This window comes from Ipomoea triloba, chromosome 12, assembly GCF_003576645.1.
Source record: "Ipomoea triloba cultivar NCNSP0323 chromosome 12, ASM357664v1".
Classification (NCBI taxonomy): Eukaryota; Viridiplantae; Streptophyta; class Magnoliopsida; order Solanales; family Convolvulaceae; genus Ipomoea; species Ipomoea triloba.
Genome location: NC_044927.1, coordinates 18,047,382 through 18,066,627, shown reverse-complemented (window position 1 = coordinate 18,066,627; position 19,246 = coordinate 18,047,382). Strand labels below are relative to the sequence as shown.

Below are 19,246 nucleotides of genomic sequence, written 5' to 3'. Positions count from 1 at the left end.
GAAACTCAAGTTCTACAATGCTACCAAAGTATGGTTTAATCATGACTTTAAGGAATTTTTAGATTTTAAAGCCACGTAAGTTAAAACAAAAAACAAGATTAGAGTCACTTTTTATAAATATTGTTTTGTTTTAGTTTTTGTATTACATTTAACAATTTTTGTATGCACTTTTTTGAAGTGTATTTTATTTTATCTTTGTTTCTATTTTTATTTTGTTTCTTATATGTTTTATTATCTTTATGTTTTTTTCTATATTTTGTTCTTTTTTATTTTTAAATGAAGGTGATTTATTAGAGAGCATTTTGAAGTTGTAATTTTTTTCCTACTTACATCAAAGGTAAATTATTTGTAAAATATTTTCATATATTGGAAATTTCGATCTGCATGCTTTTGTTTGAAAAAATATTTTCTATCACACTTCCTAGCATATTTAATAACAATAAAGAAAAAAATCACAAACATACATGTAATAACAAATGATTAACACAAGTTTACACAATTTAAGTTACCTTTAATCAATTTCATAAAGAAACATCAGCTATGGCTATGTTTGGCAAATCTAGCTGAAAAGGTAGCTGAAAGTTGAAAAGTAGCTGAAAATTGAAAAGCTATAAGCTCGGAGCTGAAATCTGAAGAGCTGTTAAGCTAGCTGTCATGCTTAAAAGTGTTTGATAAAATTAGCTTTTTGATAAACTGATAAATGTAAAAAGACTAAAAAGGACATCTTCATACAATTTAAATAATTTTAAATTTAAATAGGTTTGTTTGTATATTAAAATATAAAATAATGAAATCAATATATTTAAGTAAAATATAAAGTAAGAACATGTATTTGAAAATATATAAAGTAAAAAAAAATGTTTATAATTCATAACATTAATTCATACAAAAATTAATGTTCAAACACAAATGTCAAACTGAAATTACAACCAAACATAATGAAAAGAAAATGTTAAAATGGTTTTAATTGAAAGGGGTAAAGGATGTCATTTATTTAAAATTATAAGGATAAAAATGAAAAAAAGTTAAAAAGCTACTAGCTTATTTTTGAAAAGCTACCCCAAGTAGCGTTTCAAAATAAGCTCTTATTTTAAACTACTCGCTTATTTTGAGAACATCACCAAACAGAGCTTATAGCTTATTAGTAGCTTAAAATAAGCTATAAGCTCCTAAATAAGCTCTGCCAAACAGAGCCTATGTCTTTGTTATCCACCACTTCAAAATAGGAGAAATTGTAGCCTGAATACAAAAATTGTTTTGGTACTATAATGAAATTAGTAACCAAAATTAAGTCTAATGCTAAATTAGTTATGTAATTTAAGTACTTATCATACATTATATATAACTTAACTTATATTTTCTTGATGAAACCAAATCAAATTTGTCTTCTACCACCCTGAATTCAACATCTTCATTGCAACATGGAAACCTGCTATCATTTTGTTTGGTTTACGTTATAAACCTATATAATTTGTGATTAAGATAGCATAAGGTCCAAAATCTAAGCAATACACTGTTAATAATTTACAATAATAAAACTTAATACTTTAAATAAGTCACACAAAGAATGGTTAGGAATTACCATGTTATTTTGATTTCACACACACATAGTAAACATATTTATAGGTATTCAATCAGATATGGCCATCAGAAATAATCTTCATCACTTACCATTCCCTGGAATTTAAAATGTTTTCTCAAAACATTTGTAAGTCGGGCTATATAACAATTTACATTATTTTACAAACAAATTTTACAAAACTTTTAATAATTCATAGAAATAAGTAATAAGATTTATCATGTCTTTGTGTATTCACATACATATATATACAGTACACAATTTTTGAGGTATTCAATCATATTTGGGCATCTGAAATAAGTATCACTTGCCATTTCCTGAAATTTCAAATGTTAGTGTATAAAGACAATAAACTAATAATCATACTCTTCATATAAATAAAGATTTGTGTTTTCAAAGAAGAAATATAACAAGTCTTTTATTCTTCCCAAAAACTGTAATCACAATTGCTATTTAAAGCTAGATCATTATTTATATGTAGGCACAATGCAAATAAGATTTGGTTCATTCTCTTAATAGAATTTTTTTTTTTTTCCAGTACCCATACACATTACACTGTCTAAAGAGATGAAAAAGATAACTTCGTCAACAGTTATCGGTGGAAAAAGGAAAAACACTTCATCTAACAAAGGTATGTTTTCACGTAGTACAAATCTTTCTTCCTTGATATTTCTATTTTTATTCATGAACCTGTTACAAATAAAATTAATCCATCATTCAAGACTAAACAGATAAAGAATCAATCTAAAAGATAAATAGAATGTACACTAAATATCTGAAAAATTACTCTGATTAGTAATATCTAATTAAGATTTAGACTTATCTTTGTTGAAGAAACAGGACGATTGTTTCAACATATGTATGCAATCCAATAACCCAGATCTGATTTTTTTAATTTACATAAGTTAGACAAAAACCCTAAACTTTAGATCTACATGAAGTGTTAACAAAATTCAAAAAAAAAAAAAAAAAAACCAAAAAACTCGCAATTGGAAATTTTCAACTGTAAATTTCAGAAATTACTATGTATTATACTGCATCTGCACAAAAATTAGCTAGGATTATTTGAAAAAAAATTTACCACAAAAAGAAAGAAATACGTATCTGATTTATTTTCTTCAATGCATGATGTTCGCTGCTTAGTACACTGTACACATGTATGGTTTCTAGATGTGTATTCGAAGAGTAGAAATGGAGTCTAGAAATGCGAACATAGATTACAGAGAAACAACAGATAAATGAGACATAGGACTGATCTGGAAACATATACAACAGATAGGGTGAGGATGAGCAATTATATATATACATACCTTATTACATTTCTTTTTAATATATTTTTTCTATAATTTTTTTTTATAATTTTGTAATGTTGAGGTATATAATTATTTCTTACCCATTTTGAAATTCCCAATCAGAAAATGAAAACTAAGAACCAAGACCAAGTATTTTAACTGAGCATCTTCATATTGGTTCTCACATCAACATGGCCGGCGTTGATTCCTTCAGACTCGAGACTTCCTTTTAAAGTTCAAAGGAAGCAATTTCTAGTTATTGTCAGTAAAGTAGTAGTATGCAGTAGTGTTGTGTAGTATATTAGTGTTATAGGCAGCAGTAAAGTTAGCAGAAAAGTGCAGCAGCAAAATTAGACTTGGGCAGCAGGCCAGCAGCAATGTTAGCAGAAAAGTGCAGCAGCAAAGTTAGACTTTGGCAGCAGCAAAGTTAGGCAGCAGAAAAGTGTAGTTAGGCAGCATAAAAATAGTGCAGAATTTGAGGAAGCTTGTCTTCTCTCATGTATATATAAAGATGTATCAGCTAGCTAATGTAGGGACAGAAATCAGAGAACACAGAAATATAAGTCTTTTAGCTACTGCCCACACATAAGCTTTTCTCCCCATTTTAGTTATTAACATGGTATCAGAGCCTACTGGGCATTGATCGGCACAAAGAGGCGAGCAACCGGCAGAAGTTTCGCGGCGAACGGAGCCTCCACGCGCCGCCACGCGCCACCGTCGGCCGGAGCTCCGGCGACCGCTCGCCGGTGCGTGACGGCGCGTGAGGCCATTTCTGGCAGAAATTTGTCTCGTTCGTCTCGTTTTGATGAGCCCATTTCCTGATGGTGTCACTTGGGCGAGTCTTCATCAGCTTTAGAAGCTTCGTCTCTCTTTCTCTCCCTGTTCTTCTACGGCGAACCAGCAAACCTGGATCAGCAGTGACGAACCAGCTTGTCGAGCAGTGGCGCAGCTGGGTCATTTCCAGTGACCTTGGAATCCTCTTCTCCGGCGACCTCCTCTCCGATGCTTCATCTCTCTTTTTCATTTCCTGCGCAGCAGAACGCTCCTGGCAGCAGAGCTCCCGGCAGCAGATGCAGTAGTGGCTTTCCGGCTGCTATGGTTGTAGATGAGGAAGTAATAGGTGTTTTTGATGTTGGAAGTGTTATAAGGAGGGAGGAACTATTTGCAGTAGGTTTGTTGGGCAGCATGTTTTGGGTTTTGTGTTGTTTTTAGTTAATGTAAAAAAAAAAAAGGGAGGGGCAGTAGATTGTTTTGTTTGGTTTAATTTGTGGGATTGTTTTAATTTGGTCTTAAGTTTAGTTTGTGTTGTTTGAGTCATGGGATCCGTCTCATATTTAGAGTCATGCTATGGAGTAAGTGAGAGGTGCGTTGTGGTGTTTAATTGGGATGGCGAAAATGGCAATCCGTCATCGGAGAAGAAAAATAGCATAAAGTTTTGGCCGAATGATAGTAGGCTTCGTGGTCGAGTTGACAATCTTGGTAGCCGAATGATAGTAGGCTTCGAGGTCGTGTTGACAATCTTGGTAGCCGAATGATAGTAAGCTTCGTAGTAGAGTTGACAACCTTGGTGGCCGAATGATAGTAGGCTTCGAGGTCGTGTTGACAATCTTGGTAGCCGAATGATAGTAGGCTTCGTGGACAATCTTGGTGACCGAATGATAGTAGGCTTCGTGGTCGTGTTAACAATCTTGGTGGCCGAATGATAGTAGGCTCCGTGGTCGTGTTGACAATCTTGGTGACCGAATGATAGTAGGCTTCGTGGTAAACTAGAAAGACATTGACATGTTTGGTGACGAGGAGGCGTTTATTCGAGGTGTTATCACTCTACCTCATCTTACTACTGATCTACAAGTAGCTGATGTCTTTACAAAAGATTTAATACGCCAAAGACACAAGTTTCTCAATAGCAAATTGATGCTGATAGACTTACCCGCATCAATTTGAGGGGGGATGTCAGTAAAGTAGTAGTGTGCAGTAGTGTTGTGTAGTATATTAGTGTTATAGGCAGCAGTAAAGTTAGCAGAAAAGTGCAGCAGCAAAGTTAGACTTTGGCAGCAGCAAAGTTAGGCAGCAGAAAAGGGTAGTTAGGCAGCATAAAAATAGTGCAGAATTTGAGGAAGCTTGTCTTCTCTCATGTATATATAAAGATGTATCAGCTAGCTAATGTAGGGACAGAAATCAGAGAACACAGAAATATAAGTCTTTTAGCTACTGCCCACACTTAAGCTTTTCTCCCCATTTTAGTTATTAACAGTTATGCTATCATACGCCATGACAATCAACAAAAGTCAAGGTCAAACATTATCACATGTTGGTTTGTTACTAAAAAACGATTTTAACCATGGCCAGTTGTATGTAGAAGTTTCGAGGGTTAGTAATCCCGATGGTCTTAAAGTTTTAATTTGTGGTGAATTTAGAGGTTTTTTAAACACTACTCAAAATGTAGTTTATAAAGAAATTTTTAATAATTTGTAGTTTTATTATCTGCGAAATGCGAACAAATTATATTTATTTTATTTACTATACGTTCAACCTATAATATTTTATAATTCCACTATTCCACTATAACAATATTGCCGTACATCGCAGGGATAACTTACTAGTATGCTAAAAACATCTGGCACCCTCATTGCTCTATATACCCTGCACTCTTCAAATTTGGACAAAGTAAGAGCCTAGTCCTAGCAGCAAAGTGTAACAGCCTAAAGTTTGAGGATGGGGACCCAAACTGACCAATGAGTAAATAATAAATTCTATGTAGTTTTAGAAACTACATCAAATTCTGAAACATAGAAACAACCCAAGATGCGAAATGCGAAGCTTGGGTATGGTGGCTATGGCTCCACTCACCAAATTGCCAATGAAGCCACTAACTAATTTTCTACAGTTTTGCCCCCTTCTAACATTACAATGCTTACTTAAACAGATCAATGAGATTTCATAATCACATAGTGCAAACAATTTTAATTAACCAGTTTACATTAATTGCCTATAGCTTGTATTAGGACACAAAATCAAGAAACAAAGCAGCTCTAAGCCTCTAATTCATGGCACAGTAAATCAAGTCTTATTGATCATCCAAAATCAATATTATAAAGAGTTCGTAAAAACCGAGAGACATTTCAGAAAGAAATTTCAATTCACCACCATATCTATAAATGTTCCTAAAACCCCAGACATTTCAGAAAGAAAGCAAAATTCATATCTAAAAGTAGTAGTTCAATGAGAATTTATCAGCAGGACACCCAATTCTTGTGAGTACTGATGAGAGCCGAGAGAAGCCCGGCGGAGGACAATAGAAGCTTCCCAGAAAGCAATCCCTTGCCATCTCGAATATCAGCAACAGCCATTAAAGCATCGGCGAAATCTTGCGCAATTGAAAGCCTCTTCAATAGCTTCTTCTCTCTCAATTTCCTTAGCTTCTCCCCATCTGCTAGACGCGCAAGACCACCAACTGCCGCTGTCTCGATATTTGAAACCACACCTGCCTCGTCCTCAGAAATCCTCTGTAGCTCCTTCACCTTCAAGCTCACACTGCCTATGTACCCGATCAGCTCACACCAGGCACTAATTCTCTGCAATTGACTCAAATGTTTCTTGTCGATGAGGCCCGCTTTGCCCAGCCAAACAAACTGTTCGACGAAATAGTATAGCCCCTCGCCACCATAGGCGACGAGGGCGAGGAAAAAATGCGCGGGAGAAGTGAAGGATAGGCCACGGAAGGCATTGATGTCTTGCAAGAACTTCCCAAGGCGGAAGGCTTTGCGGCTTACCCCAACGCTGGACTCGAAAGATTTAAGGCGGTCGGTTAAGGGAAGATTGGAAGGGAGGACGGAAGATGCGAGGATGAACTTGGTGGCATAGCGGGAGATTTTGAGCAGCTTGTCGACACTGTCTCGCTTGGCTAGGTAGGCTTCGAGGTGGATGAGGAAGTCCCGGTTCTTGGGAATCGAAGTCGATGGGACATTTGGAGCCTTGGGGTTTAGTGGAGGAGCGAAGTGATATTTGGAATATTGTTCATTTGTGTTTCGCATTTGTTGCACAGAAAAGTGAATAGAAACCTTTTAAAGATTTCAACAGCATACCAAGCAATACCAATGGCACCTGGAATTATCAAGAGAAGAGTATGGTCATAATAGCAACAAAACTCAAACCCAAGTAAGTTTACAGGTACACTTTTAAATAAGTAAATCCTATTACACATTAATATTTGCATAATGGTTCTTTAAATTTTTGTCAGACATTTTTGAAGCTCAATGAATTAGAGGATATGAGGCATGTCTGGTATTACTTATTGAAATATGCAGCAGATAACTAACTGGTGTGATTATTTCTTTACTTAGTTCTGGAATTCAAAGTATTTACCTTCAACCCAAGTTCAAGATACTATACCTGTTAAATTTATCATTATACGTAAGAATTCATATCAAATGTTAGGTATATTTTTACAGTTTGTAAGTACGATGTTTGGTATATAGTAAACTTCTGTTTGAAATTCTTAGGTCATTAAACTTAATTTCATATATAGACTGTCTTACATTTTTGTTTTGGGATTTAGATTTCTTATGAACAGATAAAGAATGTAATAGCTTTATATTTATAAAATGTGTTATTTCACTTTGGTTATGCCAAGTATTTTAAAACACTGATTAAAATGTATATCACAGTCAAAAAACATTGAAGATTGATATTTTAGATGATTTAAATACAAATATAAAAAATATGAATGTATGTGTGTGTGGCAATTAAATTTCAAACTCAGTGAATTAGGGACTTTGTAGGTACAATTCAAGTCACCTAACAACTAACTATGGTTACCCACCTAAATTAATATTATAATACTATTTTTTAAAAAAATTGGACCTAAATTTATTAATAGATTGTGTTTTAAAAAAATTGGACACCATAATAATATATCAAACTTCAATACCAATGAAGCAGAAAAGTGAAAGTATATCAACAAATCTTCAAAGTATTTGTTCAAATGAATATCACTATAACAATAATTAGCATTTTTCTTGTATCCAACCCTTTAGCATTTAGATTACCAATTAAGCATCCATAGAGAAGTGTGAGGAATATGCAAGGAAATGAGTGTTTGTAATCATCAAAAGACAACTATAGGATAGTTTGCATACATGTATCACATCGCGGTACATAAACAATTCATATAAATTAGAAAAGCATTTGTGAGATGAGAATTGGATTTAAAGAGATCTGTTACCTGTTCAGGGGAGATGCCAACCATTCCCAACACCTTTTCTTGAAGGTCACGCTTGTGAATTTTTAAACTTCCTCTTCCGATCTAATTTAGGGTATATGTAAATGAATACATACAAAAGAGCATTATTATATGATACGGCTGTTGTACACCCAATTAGTATAGATAATGAGTACAAATTACCTAGGTCGGGCGGTGGCGCCGAAAGCCTCACCGCGGCGGTTTGCACTGCCGGGAATCGCGATTCGTTCCGGGGCGGAGACGCGGAGTTCACGATTTTGCTGTTGGCTGCGATTGTGGGCCGGCGGACGACTGGACAAGGAGACGGAGGAGTTGGCGAGTTGCAGCCGCTGAGGCGGTGAGTTTTGCGTTCTCTCAGTTTTGCGTGCCTATTATATATTGCAATGTTTATATGCGCAACTAGCAGTATCTCATTTGTTTTTTTTTCAGTTGTTATATCATGCACTATGCTCCAAAAACGACACCATTTTTCTTAAATAAAAAATGGTTGCGGTCACATGTTAACGGAGCTCTGTAGTTTTAAAAAAAAAAAAAAAAAAGGAGCTCTGTAAAAGAAATTACAAAAAAATGAGCTCTGTAAATGAAATTACAGTTTATCTCAAATGATACAGTCTCACATTTATTTTTATATTATCAAATAAAACTGTAGTTATATCGAAATGAAACTATAGTTGTGTTGAAAGAAAATTGTAGTATATATAAAATGAAACTGAATAATAGTTTCACATATTTGGGTGTATATTGTCCAATGAAACTGTAGTTATATCGAAATGATACTGTAGTTGTGTTGAAAGTAAACTGTACTGTATATAAAATGAAACTGAATGACGGTATCACATATTTGAGTGTAATATGTCGAATAAAACTGTAGTTATATCGAAAAGAAACTGTAGTTGTGTTGAAAGGAAACTGCAGTGTATATAAAATGAAACTGAATATGTTACACTAAAATAGAGCTACTTTACTCCTAAAGGTGCAGGCGACGAGAACATATGCTATTTCTTTTCAATAAAAGAAACGGCACTGTTTTGGACCATGGTCACAATGCTTTGTGGACCATGGTCCACAGTATAATTTGCGTGTTTTTTAGGGTACAATGTGAAAACATATAGTCCAATGTGAAAACATATAGTCCATATTTACCGCCCATTTGGTTTATAATGTACTGTAAGTGTAAGGGGTATTTGGTTTCCTTAGGGTGGAGAAAAATGTTATTTTATATTGTTTGGGTGGATGGAAAATATTTTAGATGATTTATAATTTTATATTAACCATATTAGTACTCTCATTATTATTATAATGTATTGTTTTATTATTCTGTTAGTACTTAGTCAATAATGTATTAGCTAGAGAATAGGAGAGTTCTGTGTTTACTCTCTTATAGGACTCTTCCTCTCTCTGTAACAGTTAGAACAGAATACCAGTCGTTCATTTGGTATCAGTAGTGTTAGGCGTTCTTCTCTCCGATCACCTAAACGAATGGCCAATCCCACCACCTCCGTAGACCGGGCGGTAACCACCGCCGCACCACCACCGGCTACTCCCCAAATCCTCACCATGGCTCACCACCACATCTCCATTAAACTAAACTCTAGAAATATCCTCTACTGGTGAACGCAAATCATACCATTTTTGAAGGGTCAAAACCTATTGGGGTACTTAGACGGTAGCTTACCGTGTCCGCCGGCTACACTCGGTTCTCCGACGCCGGCCGATGCTTCTTCTCCGGCCACTGCTACACCCAACCCGGCGTATCTCTCCTGGGTGCAGCAAGATCAGTCTATACTTTCGCTGATCATCTCCTCCTTAACCGACGAGGTGATGTACTTGGCGGTGGGTCGAGACACCGCTCAGGCGGTTTGGAATTCCATCACTACCACCCTCGCCTCCTCTACCCGCTCACGGTGTCTCAGCCTCCTTGGGCAATTCCAGATGTTGCGTCAGGGCAACTCCTCTCCGGCTGAGTATCTCGGTAAGGCCCAGATACTCGTTGAGGCGTTATTTCTCGCCGGCCGGTTGCTGTCTACCGAGGAACAAATACTGTACGCCCTCCGCAGTTTACGCCCCGAATTCCGAGCAATGGCTTCCTCCCTCACCGTCGCGGGGACGCCGGTGACTCTACCACAGCTCGCCGACCACCTGCAAGCCCAAGAATTCATTCATTCAGATGATCTTCTCCCTGTAGAGTCGTCGGTTGCGCCGGGATCGCAGGCATTCTACGCTAGTCGCGGCCGCGACAATCATGGTGGTCGCCATCACTCCAACGGCCGAGGGCGGCAAGGACGCGGACGTAATGGCAGCAACCAGGGGCATGGCAAAGGCGGAACCCCACGCTGTCAGATCTATAGGTCACACGGCCACACCGCCGTGACCTGTTACCGCCATTATGTAGACCGGCAGGAGTCACACGCCAACGTTGCATATTCCAGTGATGGAACGGTGCCGAATGCGGTGGACGTGTGGTACCCCGACACCGGGGCGACGTCACACGCGACTCCGGATGATACTATGTTGGATCATTCGTATATTTATTCCGGTGGGGATGTTCTGAAGGTCAGCAACGGAGCAGGTTTGGATGTTACTCGTGTGGGCCAATCGGTTATCCATTCCCACTCTCACAATCTTAAAATGTCCAATATTTTATGTGTTCCTAAGTTGTCGTTACCCTTACTGTCCATTTATAAGTTTACTAACGAGAATGATGTTTACTTCGAATTTCATAAAAGTTTGTTTCTTGTGAAGGATTGCAAAACACACGCAATTCTGCTTAGGGGGTCCACCGTGGGAGGTCTATACAAACTTCTTGTTCTGCGTAGTCACTTTGCGTTTTTATCCGCCAGAGCCACCTCTGCTGTATGGCACCAACGGTTAGGCCACCCGCATAGTCAAGCCCTTAATCGCGTCCTCCAGCAGTGTCCAGTCATTCCAAATAAAGCTAGTTCCTCTCGAGTTTGCACTGCGTGTCAAATGGGCAAGTCGGCTCGATTTCCTTTAGATAGGGTTTCAAAAAGATAGTAATAATGTATTAGATTTAATTTATACGGACATTTGGGGTCCATCTCCTATTGTTTCAGCTTCAGGTTATCGTTATTTCGTACTCTTTGTAGATGACTATTTACGATTTTGCTGGTTTTATCCATTAAGGCTAAAATCAGATGTATATAAAATTTTTGATGCTTTTCGGGTGATGGTAGAACGACAATTCTCGCGTTCTATCAAAGCTATTCAATCCGATTTAGGAGGCGAATATCGCCGACTACATAAAGTCTTTGAGTCGCTCGGTATCATTCACCGACAATCCTGTGCCTATACACATGAACAAAACGGTCGGGTTGAGTGCCGGAACAGGCATATTGTCGAAACCGGCCTCGCCCTCCTAGCTGAAAGTTCCACTCCTTTTCAATACTGGGACTGTGCTTTTGAAGCTGCTACTTATCTAATCAATTGCCTACCCTCATCTGCTATAAACTTCGAAACACCATATTACCGTGTCCACCTGAGTCATCCACCATATATCTTTTTCCGGGTATTCGGTTGTCGTTGTTTTCCTTACCTTCGGCCTTATAATCGTCACAAAGTTGAATACAGGTCGACTTAGTGTGTGTTCTTAGGTTACCCAGTCTCATTTAGGGGATACCGATGTCTTGACTTAAACACGGGTAATATCTTTATCTATCGTCATGTACGTTTTGACGAAAGTGTGTTTCCATTTGCTTTGCAGTCCTCGCAGCTAAATACCACCGTGCCACAAGCCAGCTCACCATACGGAGTTAGTCCGGTTCTTGTAACACCGCCGCCAATTCCACTAAATATGGCACCACCGGTGACTCAAGACTCTGATCCGTTACCTATCCAGCTACCTTACTTCTACATCCGACACATCGGCCTAACCATCCTCGGGTCAGGCCCAAACCACTTCCTCAGAAACTCAAACTTATACAGGTCGGGTGCAAGAGGGTGGTCATGCTATGAGGACACGACGCAAGACTAAGAGCATGGGGGAGCAGTTCTATGCTTTCAATACTGTCATAGACCCATCATGTTATTCTCAAGCGGTTGGTCACTCACAATGGCGTGATGCCATAGACTAGGAATTCAATGCTTTACTACATAATCACACTTGGAAGTTGGTGCCACCAACACCAAGCATGAATATCATAGGATGCAAATGGGTGTACCGCACCAAGAAGAAAACAGATGGTTCGGTAGAGCGGTATAAGGCTCGGCTAGTCGTGAAAGGCTTTAATTAGGTAGCGGGAGAAGACTTTTTTGACACATTCAGTCCCGTAGTCAAACCAACAACAGTTAGGATGTTTTTTTCGCTTGCAGTTTCCAACTCGTGGACTCTACGACAACTTGATGTGCACAATGCATTTCTAAATGGTAATCTAGCTGAAACAGTATATATGAAACAACCACCAGGCTACGAAGACCCACTACATCCTGATCATGTCTGTCATCTGCAACGGTCCTTATATGGTTTAAAACAGGCTCCGCGTGCATGGTTTAAAAGGTTGCATGATTTTCTGGTTACTATTGGGTTTTCACCATCAAAGACTGACGTGTCTCTTTTTTACTACTCATCCAAATCCTCTCGGGTGTTCTTACTAGTTTATGTTGATGACATCATCATGTTAGGAAATGACTCCAGCTTGATTGATGCCCTGCTTCTGCGACTCTCCTCTGCTTTTAAGATCAGGGACCTGCGGACTCCGAGTTTCTTCTTGGGTATAGAGACACTCATTGACGAGAAAGGTTTTATCTTATCTCAGAAGCGGTTCATGGCAAACATTCTACACCGTGCCGGCATGTCTGACTGCAAGCCGCTTGCTACGCCTCGAACCGTCACTCAACCAGCCACTCCGTCGCTCGAGCTCTTTGAGAATCCGACTCAATATCGCCGAATTGTAGGTGCTCTTTAGTATCTCACCATCACTCGTCCAGACTTGTCATATGTAGTCAACCGACTCTGCCAGTTTATGCACTCTCCGACTGAGGATCATTGGGGCTTGTTGAAAAGGGTTCTACGGTATGTCAAGGGTACACAAGAGTTTGGTTTGCGTATTATGACTTCTCCCAGTACCGAGATACATGCATACTCTGACTCAGACTGGGCTGGCTGCCCTGTAGATCGGAAGTCAACCAGTGGCTACGCAGTATTCATAGGTGACAATCTTGTGTCGTGGGTTTCTCGGAAGCAGCGCATGGTAGCCCGTTCATCTACAGAGGCTGAATATAAGGGATTAGCCGATGTCTCTGCTAAGGTCACTTGGATAGTCTCTTTACTCCGTGAGTTGGGTCTTCATTCGGGAAAACCAGCAACGCTATGGTGTGACAATCTCAGGGCAACATACTTAGCGGCTAATCCAATGTTCCATGCTCGCACAAAACATGTTGAGATTGACTACCATTTTGTACGTGACAAAGTCGCGTCTGGTGACTTAATTGTTAATTTTGTGTCGACACGGGATCAGATTGCAGATATCTTCACCAAACCACTGCCAGCTCAGCGATTTTAGTTTTTGCGGGACAAGCTCAACGTTACGGCCATACAACCTTGCGCTTGAGGGGGAGTATTAACCATATTAGTACTCTCATTATTATTATAATGTATTGTTTTATTATTCTGTTAGTACTTAGTCAATAATGTATTAGCTAGAGAATAGGAGAGTTCTGTGTTTACTCTCTTATAAGACTCTTCCTCTCTCTGTAACAGTTAGAACAGAATACCAATCGTTCATCATTTAAATACAAATGTAAAAAATATGAATGTATGTGTGTGTGGCAATTAACTATTGCGACTAGCATGAGGGCGAACCTGTGACATCTCACTTGGGAGAGTCACAGCTATGCCGCTTGACCACAAGGTCTTTGGCAATAATAAAATTCATTAGTTTTACTAATACATAAAATAATAGAAATATTCAACTATAATAATTAAATTGTTAACTTTTTAAAATTAACTTAGTATGTAGTTTAGAAATAAAAATATTAAAAAGTTAGCAAACGTTATAAAATTTTTTATAATTAACACATACTAGTACTTATTTTATTATTATAAAAATAATATATATATATATATATATATAACACATGGTAGGTCGGGTAGAGTTCTAGGCGAATTTTGTACATAAGAATTTAACCCAATCCACTGTGGGTTTGATTCTTTAAGACTCACACCGACCCATCACCCATAAAACACGATCCATGCAGGGTAAATTTGGATAGATATCCACAAGACGGATTAGAATTGTCATCCAATCCCTAGGGTCAACTACTTTCTTAAGAACGTTATCAAGTTGCACAAAAACAATAGAGCAAGAATCTAAAGAATTTAATACCTTGACATAATCACGATAAATAAACTCATGGTAGTTGTGGTCCTTGAGGCATCCTGAAATACTCCACCAAAGCACTTGGCAATCTACTTGGACATGAACGTTGCTCTAACCATTGCATTTTAACCGCGTAAGAGACTCCTTGCATGTTATTGCCTCCCCCACAAGAAGATCCAAGGCCCTAGTAGTAGACTGTTAACTAGAGCAGTGAACTTACCATTAGCTTAGACTCCTTGGAGCAAGCAGAAGCCAAAGAACACCCGCCCACCTCCTAGCTGGTAAGCCCCATCTACGCAGTAGTGCAGCACCACACTAATTTCACTTTAATTTACTAAAAAGTCCGCAAAGGCTACACACAAGATGTTTACTCTGGGTGAAATTCGCATTGTGATCTTAATCAATAAAAGACTACAAAGAATTAAATAGTTTATATTGCTCGTAGCTGACCAATCCAAAAAAAATCAATAACATGGTTCACTAGGAATTGAATTGAACTTAAACCTTTGTAATTGTTAAGCTAATTGAGCAATTCAATTGGGATTCGCTTAGCACAAAAATCAACTAATCTTGGGGTAATTTTTTTAAATAGATTTACAATAAGTTGTTGGCACCCACCCACAGTAGTTGAAGTCTTAAAGAGGAAGTCTAAAGGTGGTTTATTATGTACTGTAAGGGGTATTTGGTTTCCTTAGAGTGGAGAAAAATGTTATTTTATATTGTTTGGTTGGACGGAAAATATTTTCTATTGGAAAATGAATTTCTCAAAATTGAGGAAAATAAATTCTTTGTAAAGAGATGGGATTTTGTTTTTCATAATGTTTGGGAAAAAAATAACATGATTGGACCATTTTATCCTTATAAAAGTTTCTTAATCACATAGATACCTATTTACTTGTAACACCCCAATTTTCACATCTTGGATTTATTACAAAATTCCTAATAATACAATACATTGCGGAAGCATCTAACCAGCAGAAAACTGGGTGTTACCGCCACTCTTAGGTGTCTCTCCTATACCCAAACGCTAAGGCTAAACTTATAACCTCAAATAACCATATCAACATCCAAATATGTACATATGGAAATAATTCTTCCAGGGTGCCTATTCTAGGATAGAGTAGTCCTCAACCTCGACTTCCATCCTATTCAGAGCTCATCGGGCTTCAGGAGCCCACACTAGACAACATCTGTAAACACATCGAAGTGTAGTTAGCGCGACGGCTAAGTAAGGAAAATCCATTGTCACTCAAAAGTAATCAAAGGTTTCGAAAGCAACATAATACTCAGAAAACCGTAGTTCTACCTATAAGTTGAAAATCTACCTGCAATCAGATTATCAACAAAAGAAAATATAGTAGAGTATATGAGTGACGTCAACATATAATACTTTCATTTCCGAAAATTTCCATCATTTAATTCAAAATAGAGAGTTCACAACACACACTTTACTGTCCAAGACTCGTAGCATCTTATTCTTCGACATAGTTACGGAGTAACTATGTTATCATAGTTAGTAAAATTCACTTAATTTTCCCCTGGATAAGTGTATGGTAATCTTGGAATATTTTCAAGAACCTCGGGCCGCGGCACTCATGCCTCCCGCAGGTCAAACATCTAAATAACTTCGGGGCCACGGCTCACAAGCCTCCCGCGAAGTCAAACATCTCAATAACTTTGGGGCCCCGGCTCACAAGCCTCCCGCAAAGTCAAACGTCTCAATAACTTTGGGGCCACGGCTCACAAGCGTCCCACAAAGTCAAACATCTCAATAACTTCAGGGCCACGGCTCCCGCAGGCCTCCCGTAAAGTTAAACATCTCAATAACTTTGGGGCCACGGCTCACAAGCCTCCCACAAAGTCAAACATCTCAATAACTTCCGGGCCACGGCTCCCGCAGGCCTCCCGTAAAGTTAAACATCTCAATAACTTTGGGGCCACGGCTCACAAGCTTCCCACAAAGTCAAACATCTCAATAACTTCCGGGCCACGGCTCGCAAGCCTCCCATGAAGTCAAACATTTCAATAACTTTCGGGCCACGGCTCCCACAGGCCTCCCGTAAAGTCAAACATCTCATTAACTTCCGGGCCCCGGCTCGCAAGCCTCCCAAGAAGTCAAACATTTCAATAACTTCCGGGCCACGGCTCACAAGCCTCCCGCGAAGTCAAACATCTCAATAACTTCCGGGCCACGGCTCACAAGCCTCCCGCGAAGTCAAACATCTCAATAACTTTCGGGCCACGGCTCCCACAGGCCTCCCGTAAAGTCAAACATCTCATTAACTTCCGGGCCCCGGCTCGCAAGCCTCCCAAGAAGTCAAACATTTCAATAACTTTCGGGCCACGGCTCCCGCAGGCCTCCCGTAAAGTTAACATCTCAACAACATTATCCGGAAACTAAGGTTTTCAAAACATTCTTTCTGTCCTTGGGTTTAATTAGTATATTCACGTGATGACTCAAACGATCATTCTTATCCAAATATATCTCCAAAATACACATAGTTATTAATGACTTTTCACCACGAAATTCCAAGTGGCAAGGGTCACACTTGTTTCTTAAAAACACAATTTTTCCCCAACTTAATGAACCTAATGTACAAAATAATATTTGAGTTTTCAAAAATTGACTCGGTTGCCCGTAGGCCTTCCAAGCATCATAACATTCGGGGGCAAAAACATCGGGAAAAAGTTCGGCCGAAAACGGCTCCGCGTCGCGCGGGCTCGCGGTTACCCGCAGCGGCGGACGCGTGCGTCCGGGCCGCGTCCGCTCGTTTGGCATTAGCGCTGAAATTCTGGGCGCCACGGACGTGCAGTGGACACGCGCGTCCGTGTCGCGTCCGGCCCTTCGGCCGGGACGCCGAAACTTTTTACGTGATGGACGCGCGGTGGACGCGCGTCCACTGTCGCGTCCATCCGATTCTGCCCACTTCGGGCCGCAAGAACGGGGTTGTAACGTCCCGATTTTCCACTATTTTCACAAGTGTAAGCCTATATGGACATAAACACAACACATACATGCATAAATCAACTATGAACATGCATACAAAAATTACCACAAATCAAAGTGTAGTCTTTTAAGCAAATTTGTAGGTCCATAAACTTAACACATAATTTCACGTAAAATTCCTAGTCACATAATTTACTAGCATTTGATCACCTTCAAGTGACTAAACCAACTTAAGGGATTCCTTATCTCCCAAGTAGATTTTTAGAACCGTAGAAAGGTGATGATCTCCTCCTCCAAACTTTTCACCGAAGATCCTAAACAAAATCACCATAATAACAACATTTTCATGAATCCTTAGTTTAAACTTAAGTTCTAGGAAGGATTCTAGTCATATTAACCGAACAAATCCAAAGTTTTTACCTATTATTGTGCACTTGTGTTGAAGAGAAAGCTAGGGAGTTCTTGGATCACAAAGATAAAAATGATATTTTTCCTTCTCTTTTTCCTTCTCTATTTTCGAAAATGAGTGTGGGAGAGATGGGGAAGACTTGGAGTGTGAGTTACATCATAGCATGGCTTAGCTTATCCCATACTCTTCCCATTTAATTAATTATTTATTACCATGTGGCAAATAATGATGCCACTTGTCACAATCCCATGGTGTGCCTTGTAGAGCAAGACTTCCTTGCCAGTTAGGGAGTAAATCAGATAAAAGTTCGGAGGAATATAACTTAATTCGGGAAAAATTCTAACACCAAAATTATTCTAAAAATAATCCCGTCATTAACCACTAAAATTGGGAATTTTCCGGTATCTCGCGAAATACAGTGGTACGGAGGTTCGTAATAGATTTCACTCTTACAGTTCGTCTAATTTCCACCGAAGTACGGAGGTTCGTAATAGATTTCACTCTTACAGTTCGTCTAATTTCCATCGAATTGAGTAGGAAGTTCACGCTCAATCGTATCATGCTTAATAATCCATCTCCTAGGGAAATTCGAACTGTATATACGTCCTTAAAATTTTTACGGTTCGTGACCGGTACGTAGATCGCAGCTTTTTAATAATTAGTCTCACTTATAAAAAAAAAATCCTTCTGAAGTACCGAGAGATCATCTCATAAATGTCATAGCCTAAAAAAATATTTTTCGAACCATAAACTTATCGGAATAGACGAGGGGTTACATTACTCATTCATCTTTTTAGGGTTAGTCTTATATTCATTATTCCTTACATAGAATCCATTTTTTTTGAAATTTATTTTCAATGAAAATTTAATTCTATTCCGCTTCAAATATTTTCCAACAAACCAAAACTCCCTACCACGGACAACTTACCTAAAATTCGCTTACCTAAAATTCACTATGACCTATCACGCACCCATATCCTTCATTTCAAAGTTCAATGTCACTCTTCCATTCACCTTTGTGGTCATGAAGATTTACGGTTGATCCATGTACACTTCCTCTTCTAATTCACCGTTCAGAAATGCAGTTTTAACATCCATTTGGTGGAGCTCAAGATCAAAATGAGCCACCAAATCCAAAATATTTCTCAAAGAGTCTTTCTTTAAAAAGTCTCTTTATAGTCAACGCCATTTGACAACAAGTCTGGCTTTGTACCTTTCGACATTGCCCTTGGAGTCTTGCTTGGTCTTAAAGACCCATTTACAACCAACTCTCTTACAACTATTCGACAATTCTATTAGTTCCAAGACATTGTTATCTGCCATAGATTTCAACTCTTCCTTTATGACATCTAACCACCTATCAGAATTATTACCCTATTTGACTTGGTTAAATTAGACAAGATCAGTATTAATACTTAAGTCACTTTCATGCTCAAGTGTAT

At 38.6% G+C, this 19,246-nt stretch overlaps 1 protein-coding gene across 1 annotated transcript; it reads right to left on the bottom strand.

Annotated features, from left to right (window-relative positions):
• Positions 1 to 5,915: 5,915 nt before the first annotated feature.
• On the bottom strand, positions 5,916 to 8,462 carry LOC115998561 (peroxisomal membrane protein 11A-like). The gene is made up of 3 exons (XM_031238155.1): positions 8,276 to 8,462; positions 8,096 to 8,176; positions 5,916 to 6,975 (listed from the first exon to the last, which is right to left on the bottom strand). Exon 3 carries the CDS (start codon positions 6,903 to 6,905, stop codon positions 6,105 to 6,107), a length of 801 nt encoding a protein of 266 aa, XP_031094015.1. The 5' UTR covers positions 6,906 to 6,975; positions 8,096 to 8,176; positions 8,276 to 8,462; the 3' UTR covers positions 5,916 to 6,104.
• Positions 8,463 to 19,246: the final 10,784 nt, after the last annotated feature.

What these genes read in the sequence shown, in the direction of transcription:
- LOC115998561 (XM_031238155.1), bottom strand. Translation starts at nt 6,905, where the DNA reads ATGCGAAACACAAATGAACAATATTCCAAATATCACTTCGCTCCTCCA.